The 12,411-nt window shown below is 42.6% G+C and overlaps 1 protein-coding gene across 1 annotated transcript in view; it reads left to right on the plus strand.

Annotated features, from left to right (window-relative positions):
* HTR4 (5-hydroxytryptamine receptor 4) overlaps window positions 1-2,007 on the plus strand; it is a 215,942-nt gene extending 213,935 nt beyond the window's left edge. Inside the window, exon 7 of the mRNA XM_077825045.1 lies at window positions 1,920-2,007. Within this exon, the coding sequence (XP_077681171.1) occupies window positions 1,920-2,007 (88 nt within the window). The remainder of the gene's footprint in view (window positions 1-1,919) is intronic.
* The last annotated feature ends 10,404 nt before the right edge of the window (window positions 2,008-12,411 follow it).

Genomic DNA, 12,411 nt, shown 5'->3' on the forward strand with positions numbered 1-12,411 from the left:
TGTATGATAATCAAGGTGGGCCATTTCCAGCACAAATCCAGGGTTTAACAAGAACGTCTGAGGGAGTAGGGGTTAGGAAAAACAAGGGGAAATAGGTTACCTTGCATAATGACTTAGCCACTCCCAGTCTCTATTCAAGCCTAAGTTAATTGTATCCAATTTGCAAATGAATTCCAATTCAACAGTTTCTCGCTGGAGTCTGGATTTGAAGTTTTTTTGTTGAAGAATTGCAACTTTCATGTCTGTAATCGTGTGACCAGAGAGATTGAAGTGTTCTCCGACTGGTTTATGAATGTTATAATTCTTGACATCTGATTTGTGTCCACTTATTCTTTTACGTAGAGACTGTCCAGTTTGACCAATGTACATGGTAGAGGGGCATTGCTGGCACATGATGGCATAAATCACATTGGTGGATGTGCAGGTGAACGAGCCTCTGATAGCGTGGCTGATGTTATTAGGCCCTGTGATGGTGTCCCCTGAATAGATATGTGGGCACAGTTGGCAACGGGCTTTGTTGCAAGGATAGGTTCCTGGGTTAGTGGTTCTGTTGTGTGGTATGTGGTTGCTGGTGAGTATTTGCTTCAGGTTGGGGGTGCTGTCTGTAGGCAAGGACTGGCCTGTCTCCCAGGATTTGTGAGAGTGTTGGGTCATCCTTCAGGATAGGTTGTAGATCCTTGATAATGCGTTGGAGGGGTTTTAGTTGGGGGCTGAAGGTGACGGCTAGTGGCGTTCTGTTATTTTCTTTGTTAGGCCTGTCCTGTAGTAGGTGACTTCTGGGAACTCTTCTGGCTCTATCAATCTGTTTCTTCACTTCCGCAGGTGGGTATTGTAGTTGTAAGAATGCTTGATAGAGATCTTGTAGGTGTTTGTCTCTGTCTGAGGGGTTGGAGCAAATGTGGTTGTATCGCAGAGCTTGGCTATGGACGATGTATCGTGTGGTGTGGTCAGGATGAAAGCTGGAGGCATGTAGGTAGGAATAGCGGTCAGTAGGTTTCCGGTACAGGGTGGTGTTTATGTGACCATCGTTTATTAGCACTGTAGTGTCCAGGAAGTGGATCTCTTGTGTGGACTGGACCAGGCTGAGGTTGATGGTGGAATGGAAATTGTTGAAATCATAGTGGAATTCCTCAAGGGCTTCTTTTCCATGGGTCCAGATGATGAAGATGTCATCAATATAGCGCAAGTAGAGTAGGGGCGTTAGGGGACGAGAGCTGAGGAAGCATTGTTCTAAGTCAGCCATAAAAATGTTGGCATACTGTGGGGCCATGCGGGTACCCATAGCAGTGCCACTGATCTGAAGGTATATATTGTCCCCAAATGTAAAATAGTTATGGGTAAGGACAAAGTCACAAAGTTCAGCCACCAGGTTAGCCGTGACATTATCGGGGATAGTGTTCTTGACGGCTTGTAGTCCATCTTTGTGTGGAATGTTGGTGTAGAGGGCTTCTACATCCATAGTGAGATTACTAGCAATCAATTGTTTTTAGTGTATGGTTTACGTGACTCAGAGGGTAGGTCTCTGTGTCACTCTAAAGGACACATACATTCCAAGCCAAAGCAAAGTGATTTTTTAATACTTGCTTTAAACAGATTCAATTCTGTGTTGACAACTCAGTCACCAACATCCACCCCAGAATCCTGGGTCTCCTAATTCATTAGCTTGGTTTGTTATGGGTACGTGTTATAGCTCAGACCTACATGAACCAGCAGGTTCCTACTTTGCAGGGGTTGGGGTTAACATTAGGGTCACAGACATCTTCTGCCATCATGAACAGGGTTTGGAAACGGGATATTGGGAGCACTGTGAGGTCACACCTGCCTGGGTCTCAGACTCTCCTGAGAAAAGAAAAGGCTCAGTCTGTCCTTTTTAATTTGCTCTAGTGACTCCTATTTGTTTTGCTTTTCCCCCCACCTAGGTACACAGTTTTACGTAATGGGCATCATCAGGAACACGAGAAGCTTCCCATCCACAATGACCCAGAATCCCAGGAGTCCTGTTTCTAATGAAGACCCTGGCAGGGGAACCGCACACCTGCACACCAGATGATTTTGGGCAGCAGGATTCTAACGCAAGCTCATATGTCTGCATTTCCATGGTGCCTCCTGTATTGATGTGATAGGAATGGCGAACAGCATGAATATGGTGACTGATGAGGCTGAGGGGACGCAATGTGCAGAACTATTGAGGAGACCTCTCTGTTGCTTCAGGAGGATGTCTGGACTTTATTAACGCAGCAGGGCCTTACTGTCAGTGCTTTTCAGAGGTGTGCAAACTTCCATCCCTGTATACAAAAAGCACACACACAGGCCTTCGCACACGCATACCCACACTGAGATTTATGCTTTTTCGCCAGCTGCCATTTTTTGCTGCATGCCTCCTCTTTGTTTTGTAGCAACAATATTGTGATCTTAAAGATTTCAAAGTCTGACTTGAAGTGGTAATGCTGAACTGCGGTAAATGCCTCCTGTGTCTGCTCAAGGTCACACCTACGCCTAACATGGTGCTGTCAGGAGAGATGTAGTGCTTATGTTTTCTTTCTGAAAAGAAGAGGAATTCTTTTCCTTCTCAGTTACCTTCAATGGTGAGATCTGTCAGTGTGAGCTGACAATTCCCCCTGTCCAGTGCAATATCAAATAGAAACAGTGTTTCCCTGTAGATACTTTCCAGTGAGGGTCCTCTCCAAGATCTCTGGTAAAAGAGCCAATGAGCAAAAATAACCCATGAGGATCTAAAATGCAGCCCACAGAGACATATCATCTTTGATATGGAGACATGGCCCACAGAGACTGCAAGTCCCAGCAAGTGCTGCTCTATATTAGCCAGAAAACAGTAGTCACAATCTGCCCCATTTTCTACCTGTTAGATGCAGTAGTCCTTATTTGGGCAAACTTTGGGCATCCCGCCTGTGAAAGAAGGGTTGATCAAGAGACATAGTCCTTAGGGAATATCAATCTGTAATAGCTCACTAAGTGCCATGTTGATAAATATATGTCATCTAAAGAGCTTTTCTAGCTACAATTGGAAGACAAACTCTTACTTGGGTGTTTTGCTTTTTCTTCCCTCCCCGTTTCCAGCTGTGAGGCTTAAAAAAAAAAAAAGCTTCAGAACTTTCAAATGTTGCCCTATGCACCTGTCCTTTTACAATAATCTCATATCCTGCATGCAGATATTACTACATTTCTTGTAGGCAGCTTCCTCCTTTGCATGTAAATGTAAATGCAGGCAACACTGTAGATCAAGGAACCCTGGGAGTCTGATTTTCGTGCAGTGGGAAATACACAGGTTCTAAACCGTGAGCCTGTAACCTCCTTAGATGAAGATCTAACCCAAAGATGACGGCCTTAGCCTGGAAAACAGAAATGTATTTTGTTACATTGTGTAATCATGTACAGATTTTTTTTTAATGTAAAGAAAAAAGTTGACATTATTTATTATTATTTTTAAAAAGAAGTGTTTTTCCCATTCTAAGCTTCTAAAACATGGGAGTTTAACATAAATATAATTATTATTATTTTATTAATGATCTGTTGCTATGTGACAGGTATCTACTGTAAAAACAACCTGCTTTGAACAAAGAAAAAGTATTTCTGAGAAAGAGGATTTTGTGCATGATAACAGCAAGCAGCTTTCCAGCCGTGGTGTCTGATTAGCCTTCTCTTCCTTGAAGTGTTCTTTGCCCTTGGACAAACTCCATGCTAAAGTTTCTCATCGTTGTCTTTTAAAAATCATTAGAGCACTGGCCAGGAATAGCCCTAATTAGATGAAATGGTAGAGCCAAACAATTTAAATTTAGAAAACCCAAAGAGGTTAGCAGCAGGCACAGAACTGTTGGCTTTGACACTTCATATTTTACTGAGGGCACTGGCAGCAAATATAAGATGTTCTAAGAGTGCGTGTGCCATAAATATAAAGGGAAGGGTAACAACCTTTATGTATGCAGTAAGATAAAATCCCTCTTGGCCAGAGGTACAGAATCCCCTTGCCTGTAAGGGTTAATCAGTTCAATTAACCTATTTGGCACCTGGCCAGAAGGACCAATGGGGAAAGAAGATACTTTCAAATGGGGGGGGCGGGGGGCCGGGAAGATTTGGTTTTGTGCTCTGTGTGTGTTCTCTCGGGAGACAAAGAGAGAGACCAAGCAAGTAATCCAGTTCCTACTGAATGATACCTCTAAAATTACAGGAATAGTAAGTAATAGCAAGGAAATGCGTTAGAGTATCTTTTGTTTTAGCTTGTGAATTTTCCCTATGCTTAGAGGGAGGTTTATCCCTGTTTTTTGTAACTTTAAAGTTTTGCCTAGAGGGGAATTCTCTCTGTTTTGAATCTGATTACCCTGTAAAATTACCTTCCATCCTGATTTTACAGAGGTGCTTCTTTTACTTTTTTTTCTTTATAATAAAGTCCTGTTTTTTTTAAGAATCTGATTGGGTTTAGTGTCCTAAAAACCCAGGGATTTTGTCTGTGCTCACCTGTACCAATTGGTGACGATATTATTCTCAAGCCTCCCCAGGAAAGGGGGTGAAGGGGCTTAGGGGGAATATTTTGGGGAATAGGAACTCCAAGTGGTTCTTTTCCTTGAATCTTTGTTTAACTCACTTGGTGGTGGCAGTGAATACCGTCCAAGGATAAGAAGGGACTTGTGCCTTGGGGAAGTTTTAACTTAAGCTGGTAGAAATAAGCTTAGGGGGTCTTTCATGCGGGTCCCCACATCTGTACCCCAGAGTTCAGAGTGGGGAGGGAACCCTGACAGCTCATGAGAGACACAATTTGAGATAAATACTGGTTCATCACAAAGGCCCAGGTATAGGTTGGCTTTTCAAAAGTGCTCAGGATTGGCCTAATTCTGCTCCCATTGAAGTTAATGTTACAACTTCCATTGACTTCAATGGGAGAAGGGTTAGGCCATTGCTGAGTGCTTTTGAGAAGATCATCCCCAAGCAACTTTACTCCTGTGATTTAGTTCTCAGTGAAACTTTTCATGTGAACAGTGTTTGCAGGATTGAGTTCTGTGACAGTAGCCCAAGCAGTGTTGGGACCTTGCATTCATCCTAAGTGGCAAACAAACCAACGAAAAACCAAGTAAACCCTTTTCTCTTTCCCCATAAAAAGGCACTGAAAAAGATCAGTGGAAGATTTCTATGAGTGAGATGAGACCCGTAGCATGGTGACATGTGCAATCGAGTTTCATTTTTCCTTCTTTCACTCTTGGAGTATTATGTTTTCCTAATGTATTCTAATGTGCTTTAAGAGTATATCTCATCTTAATTTAAAATAAAATCCAGAACACTGTTTTACTCACTCATGGCAAATGTGCAAGGGGGTTCTAAATGGGACATTTGATTCACAAGCCAAAATAATCAGCCGCTCTGAAACAAGAAGTACTCCTGTTCTAAAACCTCATAGTACATTTAGGAAATGTAAATGTCCATGATTTGGGTCACTTCTGGCTAATGACTGGTTGGTACCAAAGTGTAAGAGGTTTCATGTAAGTTAACCTGTCACTAGCCACTTGGCAGCTATTATTTTATAACTACTCAATAGTTTCAGCAACGCTTCTCTGGTCAAAGTAAATCATATTTTCAAACACCACAGCAATGTAGTGCTTCTCTGGAGAACAGGAGGTCTCTTGGTTGGAACCAATCCTTGTTTTTCTCCTTCTCTGAAGTTTCAGTTGCTGCTCATTGATTGACTTCCATGGTTTGTGAGTTCATAATTTCAATGACCATTCTGGGTAGTGATTTCCATGCCACTTTGGAGCACAGGCCCGGAGACCTGGTCTCAATCTGATTCAGCATAGCAGAAGTACGGTGCTGAATAGTATGTAATGCATAAGCCATTGAAAAAAATAAAATTCCTCTATGTATATTACTGTCTAGTTCACTCCAATTTGTTTGCATTGTTTACACTGTATTTACATGGGACGACCCAATTGGAGGAGCATTCCCAAGTGGCTATAGCACCTCTTGGTGATGCTACGTGGGAGGCAGTGCCTTTCTGATTAGTGCTATTACACTTAGTGGGAAAGCTATGCAGTTCTGAACAATTATACCATACCGTGATGGGGGAGGAAGCAATAAGACATGAATTCTAAGTGCTTTGGACTGCTCAATGACTGTAACAATCATTCTGAAACATCAGGGCAGCACTTTATCACCACAGTTATGGAAGGAAATCAACATTCAAAAGTTAGGAAAATCAGACTGGGTACATAGCATGTTACAGCTAGTCAGAAAGGTCCAGTTTTTTAAAGAGGATCAGATCCTCAGCTTGTGTAAATCAACAGATCCCCACTGACGATGGATCTATGACAGCTAAGCATCTGGCCCAGAGTGCTGAAGTTGTTTCCTCATTTGCTATCTAGTGAATCAGTGTCGGGCCTGATTCTCTCCTGCCTGGCATCCTGTGTCATTATTTACACCAGTGCAAAGTTAGTGTAAAAAGCCACGCAAGCAAGTTGGTATGGTTTTACACCTGCTTTGCACTGCCTGTAAGTGACTATGCAAATCAGGGGACAATCGAACCTCAGCTTAGAAAATACTGGGGAGCCCATGGGTTACACAACAAGATCCTTAAAGTTTCCTTATCCTTAACAAGTCTGCTATCCTTCCATGTGCTTCAAGACCTTCTCGCTCTTTGCCCACCTCCTTTAGACCTCTCTCCAAAATGCACTTTTTTCATCTCCCAATGAATCCCTATCCTGTGTTATGTACACGTCCCAGGTTGCTCTAATACTCTGACTCCCTTGCTATGTAGTGTGTGTCATGGTGAGAATTTTAAAAATAATGATATTTTACCCATCTTCCTTTCAAAAACCTATTTCTGTAGGGTGAGAGAACAGGTATAATTTTGTGAGACTGATCTGTAGGGCTAGTATCAATTCTCAGAGTATCTCACTGAACATCACAGAGCTGAGAGGAGAGTTTATTTCTTTCTTTCTTTATGCTCGTTCTAAAACTAAGAATACATTCTTGCATTTTAACCAATGACCAAATTCTTTACCACCTCATCTGTGCACTTCAGCACTAACCATCAAACTGCTGCATTGCAAAATTTACCTTCCTGCATCATTTTGCATTCTTGGGCATGCAATAAGTCCCTGAAGTGTAGACTGTGAGCCTCACTGTAATTCTGACTGTTAGATTCTTAGATATCCAGCCTTTGGCCAGAGATTAAGGGCTAGCATCACGGCTAACTGGTCGAAAGATGGCTGCTCAACTCATTGCTAACCTCCCATCTTCAGAGGATTGCTCTGTTGTCAACACAACTGATTTTGCAGACTTTCCTAGATCCTGGAGGAGGAACTACTTTCTGATCCGTCATGGAGTCTGCTAGTGGGGCTCCTGCCGAGATATGCAAATCCAAAGTCTCACTGAGCGCACTTCAGAAAGTTTGGTGATGGTAAAAGAGGATGGGCAAAGGAATGAGATAATTACTTCCAGGGACAGATTGGAGATATCGTCTAACTCTCACCTGCCTGGAGAAGCTTCCTTTAGGTGGGTTTCAGAGAGTATAAAGTTCTCGATATATAATGTTATGTAGAGCAGTGTCATCACATGCCCTCTTCAGTGTGGGAAATTTTCATCTCACAGGAAGATGATTGGGTCTCCCCCCCCCCCCCCCGAATTCAGTCACTGTTTTGCTGTAGAAGTATAATAAATGACTGCACCACAAATAGGGAAAAGTTGGTGCCTGCAAAATGGAAGCTCTGAGACAGAGCGCAGAGGAGAGGCCATTCACTTTAATTAGCAGATGATCAAGACTGTCAGGAGGGATGTGAGGCAATAACTGGATGACACATGCTCTGTAAAAGCCCAACATTTGACCCATGTTAAAGTTGCAGGTATGGTGTCTGTCTAAACAGAAGAAAGAAAGAAATCCACTGCTCTTTGGCTAAGAAATTTATGTAGGACCTACATAAAAGCAATATTCTGTGCTCTTCTAGCCTGCTGGGTTGAAGTGTACTGGCTAAGTTGTGGAGGGAGGACTGGAATAGTAGATAGTGCCAGATACTGGGATTGAAGTATATTGGCAGAGCTGTCTGGGGAACACTTATACAGCTCTTCCACACTTTCCATATCTAACCTGTTTTGAGCATTAAAATTCACCAACACCTGAAAAATAATTGAAATATGATATAAATAACTGATAAGTTGTGTGTGGGGTGTGCGTATATATAAACATATCTCCAATGGCATTATGTATTATTCCCTTTAGTTTTGCTTTTTAAAGCCTAAAATTACACCCACCCACTAATAAATACATAAGCAACTTCTCAGTGCTTCAAATAGAAAGATGAGGCCAGCTAGTGCACATGGCAGACCCCTTTCTCTGTGCCCTAATAGCCTCACCATGTGTGGACCTAGATACTTAGCCATCTTTCTACTTTGCCAGCTATGTGAGGATGGAAAGGGGTGTAGAATATCCATTGGCCACCAGAGCTACCAAGCTATTAGTAAGCTTGTATTATTATTGTTGTTTATATAGTTATTTATTGGTATTCCTGTAGCCCCCAGGAGCCCTAGTCATCATAGACCATGCCCCTATAGTGCTAGGTGCAGTACAAGCATGTGTGTCAATGGGTCATAATTTCAGATTCATTCTGTCGACGTGTTTGCAGCATTGTATGCTATATCTTCCTAACAGAGGACTCATGTGAGCTACTAAAGCTATAGTCAACTTGATTCTGTGTGATATGAAATCTTGACTTCAAAGAGTCAATTATCCTGTCTATAAGCTTCGGCTGTACAGGAGTGGCTGCCTCAATGAAGGACACTACCAGGTAGAACGTATACCTAAAATGCTTAGGATTAGTGAGGCAACTAATTAAACACTTGAATGAGAGAGAGCTGATGATTATCTATGCTGCCCTTGACTTAAGGCACTTGTTTTGCTCTGGCTGCTACCGCAGTCCACTGCATGCAAATTAGAGGTGAGGAAATAAGCAATAAACAACTGCTAGATAAATTTCACTTCATTGTTCAGCTTGCAGTTTTTCTGAGTACCATCTTAAAATGACTGAATTTGTTTGTTATTCAGAATGACTTGCAATGATCTGAAAATCATTTGACTTAAAGATTGTGACTATTACAATCACATGGACATCCAGAACGGCCTGGAAAAAATGTCTCAGAGCAACAGGTGGTAGAAAGAAACTAAGGGGGCAATAAGGTGTTACCTTGGCTCCTGCCTCACTTAATCCTGCACAATGAAACCAGCCAATCCAGTCCAAATCCAATAGAATTTTATCCCTCATGTAGATGGAAAATTCATCACAGTTGATTGTTTTTAGAGGACACAGCCTGGATTTCTCAGGTTACTGGCCACCCAGAAGAGCCCCACTAGTTGAGGCTTCACCCATACTACAGCAGAGGTAGAGAACATTTTCTTAGGTCCTAAACTGGTGCTTGTTAAAGCCAATGGCAAAACTCTCATTGAGTTCAGTGATTATCAGGATCAAGCCTTTGCCACAGCATTGACGTGACAAAGCTCGCTCTGTTTATTATCATGTCACTAACCCCTAATTCTGTGGATTTTTCTACTGGATAATCCAATCAATTAAAAAAAAAAGAGTTCTGATTTAGCTCATTGATTTATTTTTTTTATCTTAAGTCTCTCTGAACTGAAGAGTATTATCTTTGTATTCATTTAGCATTTTATTAATGTGATTCAATTTTAATCTTAAAGGGATTTTGTATTGAATAACCATGTCTAGTTTAACTCAAATTTACCTGATTAAAAATTCCATGTGGGTTTAGTTCTGTATTATATGTTGTAAGTCTCATATGCTGAAAGGAAATCCTCTAGTACTGTTAGCCTTTCTGTCTAATATATTTTTGTTACTCGATGCCTTTTCAGGATTTTGCAGTGAGGTATTTATCTTAATGTACATTATTTGCCTTGACAGGTTACAGAATTTGCTTGGTCATTTGTTTTTCAATGATTCTTTTACCCATCTAAAGCCATTGAAATTAATTTAAAACCCAACCACCCCTGTGCTATATTTACTCAGACTGGGAATGGGATGACTGCCAAAGTCACTTCCCCTGTCCCAGTATACTGTGGGTGGCAGAGTAGGAGAACCTTTAGGAGATACCATATTGATAGTCAAGGACAAAAGATGACCTTAGAGTCATCAAGAGGTGTATTGCTATCTCTTAGAGCCCCCAAGAAGTGCACTCACCGGTCTTCTTTGGTTTACAATAAATAGCTTCATTGCCCTTCTGGGTGCTGTGGCATACTCCGCATCCCCCTTCCATGTCTGCTTGTTCCAAGCCAGGACTTTGGGAAATCCTGGTTGGTGACATTAAGCAGCATGGGTTGTGATCAGTTAGTCAGCAAGTGAGTGAACCAAGGAGAGTGACAGTATCCTGTCTATGCCCAGTAGTCTCAATAACAAATCCCTTTTCAGATTCATCGCAGCTGAATCCTGTCTCCCGTCTGCCACAAAAGGCAGTAGAGGCATAAAGGGGATGTCACTGAAGGAGCTGTGGGTCACAGATCACATCAACAGGGTGATCCTCACACCCCTAATGTCCCAACCCAATCCCCAAATAAGATCCAGGATTTGATCCTTAATATATATATTAAGCCAGAAACCAGCTGGGATGGTCTCAAAAGATATCACAGCTCACAAAGAGCTGGTAATAACTGAGCAAGCATCATCAGTTCAGGATTGATATACATTCCACCAAGTGGATTAACACTAGCAGTCTGTGACATCTAATAAACAGATGTGTTTAATCCATATTGATTCCCACAGCCATGTTCTACAATCACCCTCTGGAAATGTTGCTTTCTTTGAAAGAGCTGATTCACCTGTTACCTCCATCCCTGCTCCCAGCTAGTGGTCTGAGGGGTTGAAACAGAATCGTCTGTACACAGGTGTTCAAGCTGTGGCCATCTGGGCGCATCTTGCAGAAGCCACAATGAACAAAGAACACGGGGAGTTTCCTGTTTCATTACCCCTTTGGCATACAGAACTGAGCACATCCTACATCAGTCACACTGACTGACCCCAGGTGCTGTGAAAGGCAGTGGTGCGGGTGCTGGCCTCTTGGACAGAGGTGTTGCACTCTGTTTTAAAAAAAAATTTAGAGGCAGTGGGAGAGCCCAGAAAACAGCCCAGGAGCCTGAAGTCTTTCTTGGTTTAACCCTGCTTACAAGTACAGCACAGGCAGAAATGATGCAAGCTCCTCCATGCAAACCGCAGCCAATACACCTGTCCGGCTATGGCTGACCATGAAAGCCCTCATCAAAAGCCAGTTGTGGTGGACGTTTTTGGCACCAACCCTCCGTGAATTGTTCTGTCTGAAACCACCAGCTCATGTCAAGCTGTCAGACTTTTGGCCACCAGTGGAACAGGCAGAATTTCGACTAACGATCTCTGTATCTGATTACCAACTCTCCTGACCTACATGGCTCACAAGGCTCTTGATTTCTGAGATGGCAAGTGGAATCTAGGTCCTCATTTAACACTGAATCTGCACTTGGTCACTTTTCATCACTGTTGCTGTGTTTCTCAGTTTCACTTCCACAGCACTGGGGAAGCAGGGCTGCAGAGGCTGGTTTAGAAGTCAGGAGAAGGTAGCTTAGAACCTAGAGTAGGTGAAAGGTAAGTGTGGCCTATGGAGATTAAAATCTCTCATGCATGGTGGTGCAGTCCAGTGTGGGATATTAGTTGTATCATCATTTCCACCAGTGCCATAGTCACACAGTGCAATGAAAGATCACCAGGAAATAAGTCTCAAACCAATATTTGCTTCAGTGCCTCAACTCAGAAGATTTAGACTCCCCCTGGATGTGGGGAAGGGGAGGAGAGGGATCTTTCACTAATGGAAACCAGGGAGAATTTTGCTAAGGGTTTTTATAATCCACTGGCCTGTTTCCCTAACTCAGGAAGGAGTCTCTGCCATGCTTAAAGACTCAGGATACAGGTTAAGCCTTCAATATAAAACTTAGGCAAAAAATATCAAATAAAGCATGCTTCTCTGCCTACCCAAGGCTACAGCGCCTGGAGCCTTTTCCCCTTGCCTTCCTCCATGCTAAAAGGACACCCCCCCCCCTCAAACCCTCTACTTCAGGATCTAATACAGAAGCCCCTCTCCCACTTACAGCTCCTTTCAGCTGCATTTTCCCAGTCCTATGTAAAGATCACCTGACCCCTTCCCAGTTGAGTCTGATCATTGAACAGGGCTGGCTGGCCCTGAGAGTCAAGCTACTCTGATGCAATGTTAACCTATGTGAATGTAGTCCCTCCCTTTTTTTATTCTCAGCCATTCATATATCCTTCAGCTGCTCAACATGGATTCAAATACCTTCAGATAGGGTCAGAGTGAGGACATTCTGAATCCCTTACAAAGCCATTCAACTGGTGCCCCCCTTACATTGTGTAAAGTGCCCCATAGATT

This window comes from Eretmochelys imbricata, chromosome 8, assembly GCF_965152235.1.
Source record: "Eretmochelys imbricata isolate rEreImb1 chromosome 8, rEreImb1.hap1, whole genome shotgun sequence".
Taxonomy (NCBI): domain Eukaryota; kingdom Metazoa; phylum Chordata; order Testudines; family Cheloniidae; genus Eretmochelys; species Eretmochelys imbricata.